At 38.9% G+C, this 18,254-nt stretch overlaps 1 protein-coding gene across 1 annotated transcript in view; it reads left to right on the top strand.

Moving 5' to 3' along the window:
• The window catches only part of TRANK1 (tetratricopeptide repeat and ankyrin repeat containing 1), a 65,790-nt gene extending 48,343 nt beyond the window's left edge, over window positions 1-17,447 (top strand). The window contains exons 17-24 of the mRNA XM_075083560.1: window positions 265-421; window positions 1,009-1,097; window positions 5,170-5,273; window positions 6,925-7,057; window positions 7,963-8,108; window positions 9,882-12,955; window positions 14,513-14,614; window positions 15,829-17,447. Of these exons, the coding sequence (XP_074939661.1) occupies window positions 265-421; window positions 1,009-1,097; window positions 5,170-5,273; window positions 6,925-7,057; window positions 7,963-8,108; window positions 9,882-12,955; window positions 14,513-14,614; window positions 15,829-15,938 (3,915 nt within the window). The 3' untranslated portion in view covers window positions 15,939-17,447. The remainder of the gene's footprint in view (window positions 1-264; window positions 422-1,008; window positions 1,098-5,169; window positions 5,274-6,924; window positions 7,058-7,962; window positions 8,109-9,881; window positions 12,956-14,512; window positions 14,615-15,828) is intronic.
• The last annotated feature ends 807 nt before the right edge of the window (window positions 17,448-18,254 follow it).

The following is an 18,254-nucleotide window of genomic DNA, read 5'->3' as shown; positions in this document are numbered from 1 at the left end:
TCAGATACTTGCAGGATTGTATGGTAAAAAATCAGTAATTACACGTACAAGTGATTAGAAGGAAAATGGACAGTCACACCTGCAGCTACTAGATTTGCTGTAGCAGTACTTGCATGCAAATTAGCTGGACAATGGCTTATGTAATTGAAAAATCACATATTTAGACTTGCTTACTTAAATGATACTTTCTTATTTGTTATTCATTCTGTATATATTTGCTGTTTCCTTATAATGGCAAAGTATGTTTCTTTTTAACAACTTCAGATGCTGAATGGAGAACTAAAGCAATTGTATACTGCCATTACAAGAGCCAGGGTCAATCTTTGGATCTTTGATGAAGACAAGGATAAACGGGCTCCAGCTTTTAAGTATTTCATCGAAAGAGAATTTGTTCAGGTTGTCAAAGCAGATGAAAAGGAAGGTAAAGTTATCATAAAACTTTCTTAAAGACTGTCAGACAGGACTTCCTGCTCATGCTTATTTTTTTTTAGGCTGTGTAATGAAGAAGGTTAAATTCCTTGGTCCCTCTAACAGCATGCACTGATAACTGCCCGTGCAAATTTCCACTGATTTCAGTGGGTCTTATTTCTTTTGGCTCTAAAGAACAGTGATTGATATATGCAAGTACATATTTATACATCATTGCTAATCCATTAGTTTAGTTTTTCCTGCACAGCAATGAAGGCTGCTCATAGAAAACCATCCCAGCTAAAAGAGATTTATCAAATGAAAGAATTTGACTTCTGTAAAGACAGTGGATTTACTCAAAGCTTTGTCCAAAAACCAAGCATAATTTTTAAAGGTCTTTCAAAACCAAACCCAACTTCTTGATTTTCAGCGCTGATTGAGAGGGATAAAATGTATTTAACTCATAGTTATCATTAGTGCTGTGAGCACAAATCATAAAGAATTTGGAACATTATGAGATGTTAATACTTAGTTTTAATAGATTGGTGGTTCTTGTTCTTTACCCATTCTAACATAAAATCATTACCCCTGACCTTCTAGACTTAGATGACAGCATGTTTGCTAAAACTTCAACTCCAGAAGAATGGATTGCACAGGGAGACTACTATGCTAAACATCAGTTCTGGGAGGTAGGAGCATATATTTATCTGAAATAAGGATTCTTGTCTATTCTGAAACCGTGGAGTTTTTTTTTTTTTGCATCTGTAAAACTATCAGTAAACTTTCAGTTGCTCTGTAGTAGTGTACAATTAGTTTGTGGTTTGTAGCTGTGTAGGTGTCTACAGATTACTTGTAAACAACTAGCAAGAAGTAAGTAGGGAAAGCAAACCTATTGTCTGTAATCTTAAATTCACTACCCATAAATTTGCAGTCCAGTGAGGGGACAAACATTTTAATGCACACAAATGAAAGATGGTTGGAAAAAACGATTAGTGACAACTGGAATTGACTTGAATTTGTGGATCTAAGCCATGTGCTTGACAATATCATTACACATTATTGTAGGAAAATGAAAACATTTCTTAGAAGGATGTTGATTTGGGCAGTGGTGATCTCAGAGCCCTTTTATGGTTTTTTGGGCAGTAATTAGGGATGGATACAAAACACACATTAGGGAACAGTATGCAAGCGAGCACTAAGAAAACCACAGTAAGAGTAGCAAAATGATGGTTTCAGTCCCTTACTATTTAAAGAACATGGAGATTTTAGTGTCTTCTATTTCCTAAATTGATAGTTAATACAATCCAGATATGGGATAACCGTTAATGGAACGGAAACAAAACCCAGCCAGGACAATGACATCAATGAATTATTCTACAAGGAATTAAGGGATATCTCTAATCAACTACCCTTCGTCCTTATGGGTGATTTTACCTTCCCAGACATCAGCTGGGAATATCATACAGTGGACACAAACAGGTCCAGGGAATTCTTGCAGCACATTGAAGATAACTTCTTGGTACAGGTACTAAGGGAGCTGACTAGCAAAGGTGTCCTCCTAGATTTGTTGTTTGTAAACAGAGGGACTTGTGGGCAAAGTGGTGATTGGTGGCTGTCTCAGTCATAGTGACCACAGAGTAGTTGAGTTTCAAATAGTCGGCAATAGGAGAAAAACTGCCGGCAAAACTTCAACCCTCAATGTGGGGAGAGCAGACTTTGGGCTGTTGAAGGAGCTAGTTAGTAAGATCCCCTGGGAATCGGCTTTTGAAGATATTGGGGTCCATGAATGCTGTTCACTTTTTAAGAGCCATCTCTTAAGAGCACAGGAGCAGGCAATTCCAAAGTGTCAGAAGTCAAGCAAGCACAGCAGAAGTCCGGCTTAGCTGAGCAGGGATCTTATAGAACTTGGGTGGAAAAGGAAAGTGTATGGACACTGGAAGCAAGGACAAGCAACACGGGAGGACTATAGAGATGCTGTTCACCACTGTAAGGAGGAAATTTGGGCAGCCAAAGTTCCATTATAGTTCAAGTTGGCCAGCACCATGAAGGACAACAAAAAGTGCTTTTAAATACGTTAACGGTGAAAGGAGGACCAGATATAACATTACCTGATGAGGTCAGTCACCTCACATATAGGGACGTAGATGAAATGCAGATGTTTAATGCCTTCTTGGCCTCTGTCTTTAACACCAATGATAGGCACTGGGACCCCCAGAGCCCTGTGTGGGAAAACTGTGTCTGAGACGGGATGATAAACTCACAGCTGACTCTGAACTTGTTTGAGACTTGCTGCTCCAACCATATGCGCATAAATCTATGGAGTCCAATGGGATTCATCCCAGGGTACTGAAAGAGCTGGCTGATTTTATTATGAAGCTCTCTCCATTATTTTTCAATGGTCTGGGAGTCTGGAGAGGTTCCAGTTGACTGGAAGCTGGCAAATGTTGTTCCAGTTTTCAAGGAGGATAAGAAGGAAGACCCTGGTTAATTACAGGCCTGTCAGTCTCAGTTCAGCACCTGGTAAAATTATAAAAAGGTTATTGTGGGAGTTACTGAAAAACAGTGGAGAGACAGTGCAGTCATTGGTCATAGCCTGCACGAGTTCACAAGGGGAAAGTCCTATTTAACCAGCTTAATTTCTTTTTATGACAAGGTCACCAATCTAGTTGACCAAGGGAAGCCAGTAGTTGTGGTGGTTTGGGATTTTAGCTAAGCTTTTCATGCTGTCTCTCACAGTATCTTTCTGGACAAAGTGTCCAGCATACAGCTAGACAAGCCCATGATATGTTGGGTAAGCAACTGATTGACGGGTTGGGCTGAAAGAGTTGTAGTAAATGGTCTTACATCAGGCTGGCGGCCAGTCACCAGTGGGGTTCCCCAGAGCTCAATTTTAGGGCCAATGCTCTTTAATGTTTTTGTAAATGATCTGGCCACAGGCATCAAATGTATGTTAAATAAGTTTGTTGACAGTACTAAACTAGAAGGAGCTGTGACCTCCCTTGAGGGTAGAGAGGCCTCTGGATAGACTAGAGATCTTGGCAATCACCAACTCTATGAAATTTAACAAGTGCTGGATTCTGCACCTGGTATGGGGTAGTCCTCGATACACATACAAACTGGGGGATGAGAGCCTGGAGAGCAGCCCTGAGGGAAGAGATCTGAGGGTTTGGACTGATGGCAAGTCGGATATGAGTCAACAGTGTGCCCTGGCAGCAAAAGGATCAACTGTGTCCTAGGGTGCATCAAGCACAGCATAGCTAGCCGGTCGAGGGAGCTGATTGTCCCACTCTGCACTGCACTGGTGCAGCCCCACCTCGGGTACTGTGTGCAGTTTTGGGTGCACCAATATAAGAAGGACACCAAACTATTAGAGTGTGTCCAGAGGAGGGTGACCAAGATGGTGAAAGGTCTCAAGGGCAAGACTTATGAGGAGTGGCTGAGGTCACTTGGTTTGTTCATCTTGGAGAATAGAAGGCTGAGGGGTGACCTCATCGCAGTGAATAACTTCCTCAAGGGGGGCAGTGGAGGTAGGAGGTGCTGATCTCCTCTCTCTGGTGACCAGTGATAGGACACAAGGAAATGGAATGAAGCTGCATCAGGGGAGGTTCAGACTGGACATTAGGAAAAGTTTCTTCAGTAAGAGGATGGTTGGTCACTGGAACAGGCTCCCCAGGGAAGTGGTCACAGCACCAAGCCTGCCAGAGTTCAGAGAGTGTCTGGACAATGCTCTTAGTCATAGGGTTTAGTTTTAGGTAGTCCTGCAACAAGCAGCAAATTGGACTCAATGATCCTTATGGGTCCCTTACAACTTGAGATAATCTATGATTCTATGAAATAAAATTGTGGATACTTTTTGATCAGAAGGAAGGCTTCCTTTTTTTGCTGATGGGGACATATATTTTTTTTGTATGGAAAATAGATATTTTTGGCAAGGCAAAAATTAAAATAATCAGCTGCCACTATACCAACAGTCTTTATCTCTCCTCGAAAAAAAAAAAAAGGCAATTTCCTAAACAGACAGAGAAGTGTTTAGACGAAAAACACACAGCTAAGGAAATTTAATCTTGAAATCTGAACTGTATTAGCTATATTATCTGCTATTCTGTTTTCTTTATAACCCTGATCTTTGCTTGTCATTGCTACATTAAGAAGAAATTATCTGGTGAATTTGGCAGCTCAAAAAGTGACTTTCAATGTGCAATTTCCAAACAGACGCAAATAATAAATTAATGGCTAGAATAAAGAAATAATGGTGTTGCAGAGTGAGCAAGGCGATAATGAAGCAAACCTTGCTAGGAGCATGGTAACTTCCGCTGTTTCTCTTTAGCTTATCAGAAAAAGGGCCTGGTATGGTAAAAGCATGAATAAATGTTCCATTTAACTTTGCACACATTGGTTTTCCTGACTTTTATTAATAGAATTTGTGGCAAATGCCTGGTGCCTTGCCAATTAATGGTTAGGCCATCATTCAAATCACATGTGTGATTTGTTCTATCAGCCTACGAGGAATTTTGCTTTCACTACTTCTATGTAAAACATTGTCATTAAAATTCTATTTGTGATCGTCACATGTGGACTGACTTTAAAGCTTTTCTTTTTGTCCTAAAAATATACTGCAATGTTTTGCCTTTTCCTTCTTCCAGACCCCCTGCCAGTATTTCTATTTTCCATTACAGTGAGTGTAAAATTAAGTATTGCTTTTTTGTGATAAGCGATGGGCTGGATGCACATGTGTGAATGCTGTGTATGATTTTGCCCCAGGTGGCGGCCAAATGTTACCAAAGGGGAGGAGCAGCTGAGAAGTCAAAATTGGCTCTGGCACATGATGCTGTTCTCAAAGTGCACTCAAAGAAAAGCAGCCCCAGGTAAGCGTAAATGCAGATGAACAAATGTCATTCTGTGGTGTCAGACCTCATGGGTGTGTGTGGGGTGGGATTTCCACCACAGTTGTGGGACCGGACTGGAGACATCAGAGAATCGTGTGGGCGAAGTGTCTTCATGTCTTTGTCTGTGGGTGGCAAAAGAGATTTAAGAAATTGGGAAGTCTTGCACAGCTCCAACAGGATCTGGGGCACTGCTTCCTTTGGGAAGTAGTGAAAGCAGTTGTACGCTGTAGGCTGTCCAAATTAAACGTGGCCATTGAAGGGGCTTACTGGTTATGTGAGAGAAAACCAACAGGATCTGAATTACTCAAGAGGCTTTATATTCTTAGATTATGCTTAGAAGAGCATATGCCATGAGCACTGCTCAAGTCCAGTTAATCCCACTGCATATTCACTTATCAAAGAAGAAGGAATGGTGTTGTACATTGGGGAAGAAGAGCTGCTAAGAAAAAGTGAGCTTTGAGGTAAAACTAGTGTTAGAGTCAATCTAAACTAAACAAGCAGAACTAGGTCTGAACCAAAGGGCACTTTTAAAGGGACAGATTTTGAGATGAATCATTTAGTTCATGCTGTCAGCTGGGCAAAATAGCTCAAGGGTTTGACAGGGGAGAAAGTTTGGAGTTTTCTGAAGAGGCTGAAAAACTGTCTCGGACTTGTCTCAAAAAAGACAGGAAAAAAAACTTCATGGGGAGGACTTTAGACCTAAGTAATTCCTGTTCATGCTGGGGAGGCTGAAAACTCGCAGTGGTAGCAGAGTGGGTAAGGAATGAATAGAGCAGAGGAAGCTAGCACTGAAGGGAGAAGGGGGAAGGTATGGAGAAATGTTATGACTGGAGTTAATCAAGGTTTTACCTGTTTTAATTACCTGTTTTATATTAGTGGCCCTGGCTAGAAGTATAAGGATACTCATAAAATTTTGTGATCAAAGGGAATTGGTTGATGGGACTGAAAAAACTTTTTTTCCAGTTGGCTGTAAACTGGGGTGCTTGTCAACTGGATAAAATTTGAGGAGAAGAAACTTGGTGTATTAGGATATGTTAAGTTGACAGAACGTGTGTAATAATGAAGCTGTGAAAGTGGCTTTTTTTTTTTTAGTAGAGGTGTTAATGCTGGTGTACAAAGCATAAGTAAGATTCCTGTGTGCTCTATAATATGAAATTCTCTGTACAGTTCTGATCCTCCAAGCTCAAGAATGATGAATTCAGACAAGGTCTGGGAAGAAAATAGACACGCTGCGATGATACCAGAAAGGCTGGGCTTGTTTAGTTACACAGAACAAAGGCTGAGCACCAATTTGATTATTGTCTTTAATGACATTGGGGCTAAACAGCAGAAAGGAAGAAGGAGCAAGTTAAGCTACAAAAGAGAAGTAGCACAAAACCACACTAGTATACTTAGTTTGAGATTTTTTTTAAAAAAGAAAGGCTTTTCACTGCCTGAGTAGTGAGATTCTGGAACAGAGTTCTGGACAGAACAGTGTCAGCCCAAAATACAATTAATTGTAAGGTAATACATCATCATGTTATGTATGAAGAAGAACACATGATGTCACTGTTGGTTGGATTCAGTGACAGATCATGTGATCCTAAACTTAATTTGGATGTAAGTGGTAATTTTCTCTTACTTTCTACAGGGAAAAACAGATGGAATATATGACATTGGCGAAAACTTACTTGGAATGCGGAGAACCAAAACTGTCACTAAAATGTCTGCTTCAATCAAAGGAGTTCCGGCTTTGTGCAGAACTGTGTAAAAAGTTAGGAAAGGTATTAAATCCTCTAAACTATCCTCTCCCTATCACTTTCCTTTTCCTACAGCTTTTTTCCCCTCATATTACTCATAGGGTAATAGTATTTTTCTGTGACATGGTAGTAGCTGAACTGAAACAACTCTTCAAGCTGGGCTGTTCAAGAAGAAGCATTTGACACAGAATAGCCAGAAGAGGAATGAAGAGGACAATGATGCAGTTATGCAGTCTAGAGTTATTTCTTTGGCTTTCCTCAAATGTCACAATCAATCATTTCTGCTTTGCAGTCAAAAGTTAATGAATGTCACTGATTTAATGAAACTTAAGCTGTTACTTCATTCAATATTCTGATGATATTGAAACTTTGCTGATTACAGCCATCTAAGTGTGACCTTGAAACTTGCAAGGATAAAGTAATGTACTAACAGTAATTTTGTAAGTGTATGAGGATATTTAACATTTTTTTATTTGCAGTGTATTTCCACTAAAAGAATGTAAAGTAGTTGTTCCCAAGTATTTAAAGTTTAAGATACAAGTTTAGGGTACCCATTCTGCATCAATAACTTTAAATTTAATCCTGTTGATTCTGAGAAATTTGCAAGTCAACAGAAGTGTGTATGGTGTTTTTCAATAATAGGGAGAGCTGGGTGAATAAAAAGTACTTTGGAAATCTGGTATAATACCTTTAATTTTACATTCTGGTTTTTTGAACACAAATATTTTGAAGGTTTTTTAAAAATCTGTTCGGTTTCAGTGATGGTTACTTTAATATGTATTTGATTACAATCAGATACTTTGATTACATTTTATTAAAGTGTGCTTCTGTGTGAGACAACTACGTGACAGAATTACTAAATTTATTTTATTTATGTAGTTTTGACTGTTTAGAGCACTTCAGTTTCATTACTAACTTTTGCATTGTAGATGAAAGATGCTGCAGTTTACTATCAGAAAAGCCAGTGCTACAAAGAAGCATCTGAATGTTATGAACAAATTGAGGAGTTTGATTTGGCCATTAAAATGTACTGTCAGGAAGAGCTCTATGAAGAAGCAGCAAAGGCAGTTGAAAGGTATGTCTTCCAAGATGGTACTGGAATATAATTATCTTTCCCATTTCCAAATTCAACACCATACAGCTGGCTCACCATAAAATTTTCTGGTGAGGTTTGCTGGTGACTTTGATTTATATGAAGTTAAATTAACTTTGTCAGAATTCTCACTCGGGTGGTGATAGTGCGGTGAAAGCATTCTACTGCATTCACAGCTGGAGCAGTGACTAGCTTCATTTTCCTGGGAATTTTTTCCGGTCTGTATTACTAGTGATGCAAGTTGTCCTTCAGCCAGTCCTCTGAACTGGGTTCTTATGGTAAAACATTTAATAGAAGTATGAAATACTTCTCTTTTAAAAGTGAAATAGTATGGATTAGGCCACTTAGTCACTGACTTCTAACATTAGGTGTGTGGTATATAATGCAGCAGTTGTTGTGGCAAGCGAATCATTTGTCTCTCAAAATCTCTAACTTAGAGCAAAGAATAGTAATTTAAATGACCAGCTTGCACTGACTCTTTGGCAGATTCTTGGTCCCAGTCTCTGAGGTGAACTTTTCTGTACCGTCTTCCCTATGCTGGCTCAGGGCAGCTAAGAACTGCCTCACGTTGTGCTTGATGAACTGATTTTATTAGTACTTTTTTGACAGAACTTTGCATCTGGCACCATCCCTGTGACCTCATTAGCACATTCTTGCATAAACAGTTCATTTATTGGTCACACCTTTCATTACACCTAAACTGATAGATGACTTTTAAAGAATATATACACCAATCAGAATTCTAGCAAGGCCTACAGTTACATACCTTCACTGAAATCCTTTATGATGTACCTTTAATAATGGTAACTGGTTTTTGAAGGACTGAGGTTGTTTAATATGCAAGATAGTTTGATCAAAAAGTTCAAGTATTAAAGTCACCTTACCAACTAATGATTTTTTTAAATTAGTCTCCCCGAATCGTTCATGCAAGTTCATCAGCATAGGTACAAAAATGTGCACTCCCACGTTTATCATGAAAAAGATGATAATGAAAGTCTAATGATAATTTACTCAGGACTAAAACTGGAAAAACTTACTCATCCTCAGCATGTAAGAGAGAATCCTTTTGCAAGACTGGCTTAGGGGATACCTTAATTATTTCACATCAGCCAATAATAATTAATAACTGAGTATTTTAAAGTGCATATTTTGAAAGACGCAACCAGGTGCTTTGCTCAGGCACTCAATATGCAGCAAAGTATATGTAGATACATATGACAGAATAGAAAGAGTTCTCTAAACTGAGCGGTTTCTGTAAATTTTACAGAATATTATCTTTATTAGCCTGTGGAGAATTCATTTAAATTCTGATTTATTTCCTCTGGCTTCTGTTCATGTAAACAAACATTCTATCTTGAGGCTTACTTTAATAAACAGAATATTTCTTTATTATATAATATTAGTATTATATATGTTGTTTTAATAATAATATAATAATTTTTAAATCTCTAAAATATACTTGTACAAGGTTATCACTGGTAAAATATGATTAAAATAATTGTTACAGTGATTTGACAGCATGGAGAAAGATTCACCAATGCTGTAAACCTCGATCTTGTTTGTACCAGAAGTTTTCAGACGGTGTGATAGTTTTTCACATACAGGCGTATCACTTGAAATAGTTGGCCTTTTTGAAGGAAGGGCTTCTGGGGGCAGCTATTTGTTTAACGTTTTGGACGCTTTTTAAAAATGCAGTTTTTTTTTTTTTTGAGGTTAGTCATTTATGGTGGTAAATTGATGTATGTGTTATTTCAGATATGAAGAGATGTTAAACACAAAAGGACAAATGGTTTCCAAACTCTCATGTACAGCAAATCAGTTGTATTTGGAAGCAGCTGCAAAGTACCTAGGTATGAACAGAACTGAGGAAATGATGCAAGTCCTTTCAAAACTTGATATAGAGGATCAGCTTGAGTTTCTGAAGTCTCGTGGATGCTTGCGCCAAACAGCAGACTTATTGAAAAGGGAAGGTCAAGAGGAAGAAGCTGCAAAGTTAATGAAACAACATGGGTTTCCTCTGGAAGCAGCCAACCTCACGGGTATAAAAGAGTTTCGTGCATTGTGTTTGCTTGCTGCAGCACGTGCTGGTGTGACTCGCTGTTCAAAATCAGACCTGGTGGACATGGAGGCCATCCTAAAAGAAGCCCTCGAACTTTGTGAACAAACTGGGCAGAAGTCTGGCATTGCTGAGGCTGTGTTTTTGCAGGGAGCTCTGAAGGGAGACTTCACAAAGCTGAGCAATGCATACTGTCAGTTCCTATCTCTGAATCATGCTGCTGGTGCAGTTGAAGCTCTCTTTGCACTATCTCACTGCAGCGCTCCTAGCCCGAACATCCTCATTATGGCAACGCGCGGCTTAATGGCTCTTCTGAATCTGGTCAGGTGTTTAAATAAAGCAACCACCAATGCAGAGAAAGATATGGTGAAGTCATGCTTTGCCTATTTTGGGATTGTCCCAACAGGCGACAGTTGCCAGGTGTCTCAAAACGAAGCTGAGCCCATTCTCAAGTTTTTGTCAGACAAGCCAAGTCTAAAAGAGAAGAAGACAAAAGATGATTTCTCAGTAAGCACAGAGCAGGTAAAATTAGCTTTGAAGCAGCACTTGTTAAGCAGGTTGTACTCTATCACGCGTGTGTTACTGAGCAAGAATTACCCTGGTATTTGTAGGAAGTTCATTGTTGGCTTGAACTGTGGAGATAAAACCTGTGAAAATTACCATAGTGCCTTGTTGCGCCATGAAGCAAAGAAAATATTTCAGTGTAAAATGCATCTGGTGGCAATAAACGGGCTGCTCTTGGAAGCCACACACATTTTCCCTGAAGAGCTACTTAATCAGGTCAAAGGCTTTGAGATTTTGACTGCTGACAAATATGCATCATGTAAAGCCCTCCTAGATTTGTTTTTTCCTAATCATTTTCATTTGAGAATACTGTCTGAGAACCCAAAGGCATGCAAAGAAATACTGGAATTCAGTAATGTTATTTCCAAACCCGGTAGAGCGCTGTTGAAGGAGTACATCACATTTAAGTTCAAAAATGAAGACACTGCAGCCAGAAGAGAATCAGCTGACTTGTGGCTAAGTGCCATGCAAGTTTTCATCTTATCTTCGGGATATCCTGAAGAATTTGAGGAACTGCTTTTTAAGGAAGAGGATGATTATAACAAAGAGCTAAACATGGCTTTGTCAAAGGCAAAAAACCGCCCAAAGAGTAAAGGCCAAGGAGGAAAGGCCAAAGGAATAGAGGGTAGGCATGGTATGTTGCTACCTGACAAAAATGCCGAAAATGCAGGGAGAACACACTTGTGCTTCATTCGACTTCTTGAAAATTCACTTGAGCAATTCTATGTTCATAAGAACCCAGAAAACTGTAAAAGTTTTTTTTTCCGTTTTATGAACGTCCTGGTGAAGAAATGCACGAGATACCTGATTCCAAGCATAGGGAATACGGTGATGTTGTTGGAATTCCAGTATATTCTCTGTTGTGCTGTCCTGATGCATCTCTCCAAGAACATTACTCTCTGCTTTCCAAAGAGTTACATTGCTCTCATTCATTACTGGGAGTTTTTGTTCAGAAGGAAGGACCATAACAAAGAACTTAAAGACACATTTTCTATTATACAGGAGTATAGACCAAAGGACACACATGTAGCTATACAGAATTTCAGATTTCATCTCTGTTATCTAGCAGAAGTTTTGTGTGGAGTTGATGGAAAGTTCAATGTCCTTCTGGATGCTTTTGAGGATCCTGACTGTGTAACTTCAGGGGAGGCTGAGCGGACTGTAGTGCTGTGCTTAGTGATGTTACTGAATGCTGACCAGGTGCAGAATTCTAAATGTAGATCCATCTTATGCCACCACTTTCCTGAAATCAAGGTGATGCTGAAATCAATGAGAAAAGACTCTCCCTCTAGAGTACCTGAACGATTGCTAAGGGTTGTGGAACAAGTGAGTGATGCTACACATGTAAGAGAAATTGCTGTAAGCCTGCAACAGCTTCTGACAGAGCGAGATGAAGAGTACTTAGTTGACTGCCGATGGAAGTGGGACCCTCCGTACACTCAGGGGCATCCAGCCATACGGGGCATCCTGTATGAGCGCATAAACCTTGACAGATTTATGACCTCTTTGGATAAGACAGAATACACTGAGGAACTAGAAAAGGAACTTGAAAGGGTTCATTGCTTAGAGGACCAAAAGGATCCCCTGGAAGTCATTGCACTCAACAAGCAACAGAAGCAAGAACAGAAAGCATCTGCTCAGCGCCAGCTGCATCATGTCTTCCATTTTGTTTCTATGTGCATAAAGTGGAAAAGGAAGGCCTGCTCCAAAGCTGAGCCTGTTGCAATGGAAGGAGAGGAATTTTTATCAGAGATCTTCAAAAAAGCAGATATTGACCAAACCCAGTGTGACCTCTGTGGAGTCAGATTTATCCAGAGCTCTGAGAACTATTTCAGCCAGTCAGAAAACATGGACGCAGACACTTCTCAAGCTGTGACACCAACAGAGATGAGTGGGGAAGAAAAGTTGCATGCAGAAGGGAATGCAATTTATGTGGCCAGTGAGGCTTACATAGAGCACAGAAACACAGATGAACACAGAAATAATACTGCTGACTACAAATACTATGCCGACTTTTTCAGAAGAAAGATAGATCCAATAATATGTGATGGACTGGAAGTAGTGGAGGCCATTACAGAAAAGACTTACGCCCAAGCCTATTTAGCCTATAAAGAAGGTTCCAACTTAAACCAGAGAAAAATCAGAGAGAATATTAAGAAGATTTCAGATGCAGTAGAGGAAATCTATGATGGAAAAGCCTGGGCTAAAGGTAGGACCTTTCTAGTTTTCTTTTAAACAATTTAATGTGTCATTTGTGGCCAAACTTCTAGACCTGACAAAGCTCCATTTGAATAATCTTAATGTGGTCAAGAGAGAGGTATTTCCAGGTATTTCAGGTAGCTGAGGAAAAGGGGGATCGAGACAGGTAAAAATATTAAAAAATATATCTCACCTCTTCCAAACACAAAGTAATACATCAGATGGTACAGGTACAGTGAATAGTGGTGAATTTTAGTAAAGTGAACTTTAACTACATGATCAGATGTGCTGTGTTCTCTGAACTTATACAGTCTTAAAGCAGATTGTTACATTAGACCAGGTAATCTTTACTAATTTTTCTGCTATTTCCTACTTATCTGCCAGCCATAGTAACTTGGATATGCAGGAGTAAAGTATTAGGAGTACTTAAAGTCTTTGGTTAAGGGTATCTCTGACTAGTCTGCCCTTGAACTTGTAATTTTGCTAGGGCTGAACAAAAGTGGGTACTTAACTACAAGTCTGTGGGGTGTCAGGCACTCAAAGGCAACCCTGGTATAAAGTCCAGTAAATTATGGTACTTGAGATACATACTTTGATATTTGACTTCTTTTCCCCTCTCACATGCTTAAAGCATTACTCTGTGCTGATTTTTGCAAGTAAAATTGAATCACTGAATGAGAGGCCTAGAAGCAAAATTGTTTGGGATACTTGTTCTGCAAAAGTGACATCTTAAATCAAAACATTGTTACTGGCTTCAGCTGTAGAAATCCACCAACCCTGTCAAGTTGTCACTTTGCCTGTGATGTCTGACAGTAATGAAAAACTGCAGTATTTCTTATGTTCATCAGCTCTGATTAGTGAAATACATTAAATTTGTAACTAAAAGTTAGGTTGTAAGCTTTGTTTTTACTCCTAGTGGAAAGATTTCACATATGGACGAAGTCCATAAAGTCTTGCTTATTATTTAGTTGGCTTTCTGCTCAAAGAACCATGATAGTGATGAATATGATGTATGTAGTAGGCTTAATTAGGTAATAGTTGATTTTGTTATGACAATTGCTTGATGAGTGTTACCTTGTTCTTCCACTCAGTGAAAATATATTTACAGAAATTATTTGCCTTTGAGATTACTTTTCCCTCACTTGCTTGAAAAAACCAAGCATTTTTCAAGTCCTTAATGGTGCAATTAAGCAAGGGCTGCAACATCTTGGGTCCACGTTTTACTTTCACTTGTATAATTTCAGCGGGATAATGAAAGCCAGGAACTTTAATACCCCAAAATAGATAAACCAGAATATTTTCAGGAGTTTCAGGTGTACGTTGAAAGGAACAGCACAAGGCTGGAGAGCTTCTCCTCTGATAGTGCTAGTAATGTTGATTGGAATGGCGATAAATACACACAGCATCTTCATCCCCAGTAGTGGATTTGCCTGTACCTAAGATCACTGGTGACTGAGACTAATTGCTTTGCAGCATCATCATACAGCAAAGCTCTTTGTAACTTCATTTTGTGCTGTCCATGTCTCAGGTAGTGTTCTCACAGAATGTTAATTGTGCTCCATTTCAGCTGAAGAAATAATAACCAAACATGCCAACAAATTGGTTGCCACCATTGATGAGGCTCGTAAGTGGCTGAAGAAAATGGACTCTCATAGGATAAAAGAGGAAGGTATGTTTTCAAATTACACAGGCTTCTGTGTCCCCTAGAGGACAGTGTTGGGTAATGGTCTCTCAGCACCACTTTAGTCTCCAAGTCAACAGTGTTGTGGATATTCACTTACCCTCTAGGCAACAAGAAACAGGCACCTCTATAGGGACACTCTGAAAAACAGAAGTTAACCAGTCTTTTCTTCAGTGGCTCTTTCAAACAGCATGAGCCTCACAGCTGGTTACAGGGTGGCTAGAATGGAGCAAGCCTTCTCCCCTGGCCTTGAGTGGATCCCAGCCTGCATAAAGTATGTGTGTTTGTGTACACAGGCACACGCAGATGCACATGTAACTGTGGTTCAAGTGCAGCCTTCAGGATATAAAGTTGAGCAGGGGGACAGAAGAGAAGCTATCTTCATCAGTAAGATAGCACTGTTTCTTAACGCTGCTGCAGCAGTGCATTTATGGGCAGTGTGGATCCAAGTTCTTGGACACCAGCCTTGTCGCAGAACTAATCCTTAGCTTGCTTTTAAGAGTTCTGTGGAAAAATATTATATGTGGTTGGTTTTAATTTGTTTTCACTTCCATTTCATTTGGTTTCACACCAAAAATAACATATATTGATGCAGTCTATTGCATCACAGACCTCTGAGGACAAGTTTGACTTCATTGTGCCTACCTGTATGTCTAGGTGGTATTAAGCACGTGTTTAGGTGGTGGGATTGCAACAATTGCATAAAAAGGCAGCAATTAAGTGAGCAGGCTTACAAACTGCGCTATATTAAAAGCATTAAAGTACCTCTATTTTAGAACACTTGATTGTGAAAAAGCCTTGTGTTACACCTTCCTATTCCAAGAAAGATACTGTTAATAAGATTACATGGGAGTGCTCTCATGGTCTCATAAGCAACATTATAGTCTGTCTATGAAGTCACTAAGCAAATGTATTTTCTGCCGAAACTGAACCTTGAGATAGACATATTTCCTAAAGAGGTCGATAGCAGTAACAATAAAAACAGGTTTTCAGTGTAAAGATTAATTGCTAGTGCAGCAAGCGGCTTAGCAGTTTCTGCTTTCTAGCAGAGCTCTTAAGCACAATACTTCTTAAACGTGATTATACATATATGAAGGTATATTGCTGACATATAAAATAACGATGACATAGCTTGTCATACTATTAAGAGGAAAAGGTGTTGAGTTTCTCCATTCTATATTAATTTCTTGTTTTTAATATAGGCTCTGTGCATGATAGAGACTTGGAAAATGAAGTGGAAGATGAAAGCAAGGCTTTTGAAGAACTTGTCTATAAAAAACCATCAAGAAAAAAAGGAAGATATGGGAAATAGTAATTAGAAAAAAAATGCAGGTGGCCAATCTATCCTTTTAGCAATCTAATTTTAGAATGAAAAAAAAATTAAAAAGAAAAATAGAGGGATAGGGTCAGAAATGGGAAAAGTCTGAACAAGAGCAACTTATGCTATGGATTTTTATCACTTGTGTTGTGTCAGAATAATTACCTATGTGGTGAAGATATAATTGTTAAAACCTATGACAGGACAGATTTCCTTTCAGACCTATGTGGTAGCTTGAAAGTAACAAAAAGCCAAAGAAACAAACAAGTAAGAAAAAATTATGATGTTTCTGCCTTATCTCAGGGGTATTTTTCCACTCAGTCATCTTCTTCCCTGTTAGTTTATGTCATCGTTCCTCTGAGCTGGAATACTTAGAAAAATAGGATAGTTTCTCTGATTTTAAGAGGTTTTAATCAGTGTTTTTAGGTTACCATTGCAAACCTGCTGTGTTCCAAGTCTTGTTATGTTTGGAAATTTTTGAGTCTTCAGGTGAAGTACTTAGAGTATCTCTCTTCTCTATTTTTATAGACAAGAACAGTAATTTCTAAATACATTTATATTTTTGACAGCGTACATGCTTCTAATTAGATAGGTATGCAAGTTATGTATTGTCTTCTATTTGATCCACTTTTGATATAAACTGTTATCTGTTGTCACAGATAGAGTGAGAGTGCACTTCGCTTGTAAGAGAGAAGCAACAATGTACTTGATTGATATAAAACAGTGAGTTAACAAAGTTCAGTGGTAAATGTGATAGTGGTTCAGTAAGATTTGATGGCAAGGAACACCTCATTACTTACTGCATAGAGGACAGGGTCAGACAAAACTGTCCAGGAGACAATTGAGTCATGAGATTGAGAAAAGACCCCCTTGCTTGCTAAACTCCTTCTCAGAGATGAGTCTAGGTGCAGCTGGATCCAATGTTAGTCCCAGACTTGGTCAGTGGTTTATGTCTAAAAGATTATATACGCGCAATCAATCCTTTATATCACTTAGCTAAGATTTCTAAGTTGATAATGCTATTTGTTACTTACGGAGAATCACTGTGGCAAGGAATCTCTCAACCTTGCGGAGTAACCTTGAGAGGTGGAGAGGTGTCCCTGCTCAAGAGGAGATCCTGGTGTGCAGCCTGCTGCAATGCAGGAGAGCTCAACGGGCCCTGGGCTGCCCACTATTTATGGCAAAAGATGATTGATTTATAGTCACATTTGCATACCAGCAAGAACTCTGGGTCTCTAGGCCAGACAGCCCTTGGCTACTGTGTCACCATCTGTCTCCAAAGTCCAGCATGGCTGGATGCAGCCATCACAACCCCCACTAGTGGTTACTCCTGACGGGGAGGGTGGGGGGAGCACACTGCCACACCTGTACATATTGAAATATAGATAATCTTTCTTTTAAAGTGTATTAAACATTTTAAGTGTTGTGTAAGTTTTCATTGATAAACGGCTTTTTGTAATGTATAATAATGTTTTTATAAAACCTGTAAAATTTTAAAAATCACATGATCTTGTCTCATTTTTTAAATGCTTTCCAAAAGTCGTATGTGACTGACTGCACGAGTGACATTTACAAGTTGGGTCCAGAGTATCAGTTCATACTGGTGCTGTTTTACTTCTGGGATTTCAATATCTCCAACATACTCTAGTCTCCTTTAGCAACATTTTAAATTGATGCATTTGCATGTTAAGCATAATTAGTTTATTTAGTTGTTGAAATATTTTGTCTTGAAAAGGGAGATACTTTGTATACATAACAAATTGTTTCAATAATTACCTTTTGTCAAAAACTTAATAACTTGTTACTATGCTCAATGCTGTGGAAGTGGGACATTTTACAGGGGAAAAAATGAAATGCCACTGTAGAATAGAGCAATGTGGGCAGCAGTAATAGTTATCTGTTGCTTTGTAATTGCTGTTGTCTGCCAGAAGACTCTTTTTACTAAGCGCTTCTTCCTAAAGAAGCCTTGTTGCTTGAGCAAGTGTCTGGAAGATAGTTTAAAAACATATATTCATGAAATGTAATGCTAGTCACTTGCACTGTATAGAACACAAGAATTAAGAAAGTTGGATCACTGATGTAACTTCTTTGGCTTTGTTTTCTATAATGATGTGTATTTTGTATTTGCAATTACTCCAAGAAACTTTCCTGATTAGTTTCTTGGCTTGAGTGTTTACATTTGTGGCAGTAAACACTACCTAAGCTTTTTAAGGGAAAGTACAATTTAAAAGTCCTTGCTGGCCACAGTTTAAAGATCTGGTGATCATACTTTCTCTTTGCTTGGTTTCGCAATAGTGTTTTTAAAGCTTC

This window comes from Phalacrocorax aristotelis, chromosome 2 (assembly GCF_949628215.1).
Source record: "Phalacrocorax aristotelis chromosome 2, bGulAri2.1, whole genome shotgun sequence".
Lineage (NCBI taxonomy): Eukaryota > Metazoa > Chordata > Aves > Suliformes > Phalacrocoracidae > Phalacrocorax > Phalacrocorax aristotelis.
The sequence above is the reverse complement of the archived record's forward strand: the minus strand, read 5'-3'. Positions and strand labels throughout refer to the sequence as shown.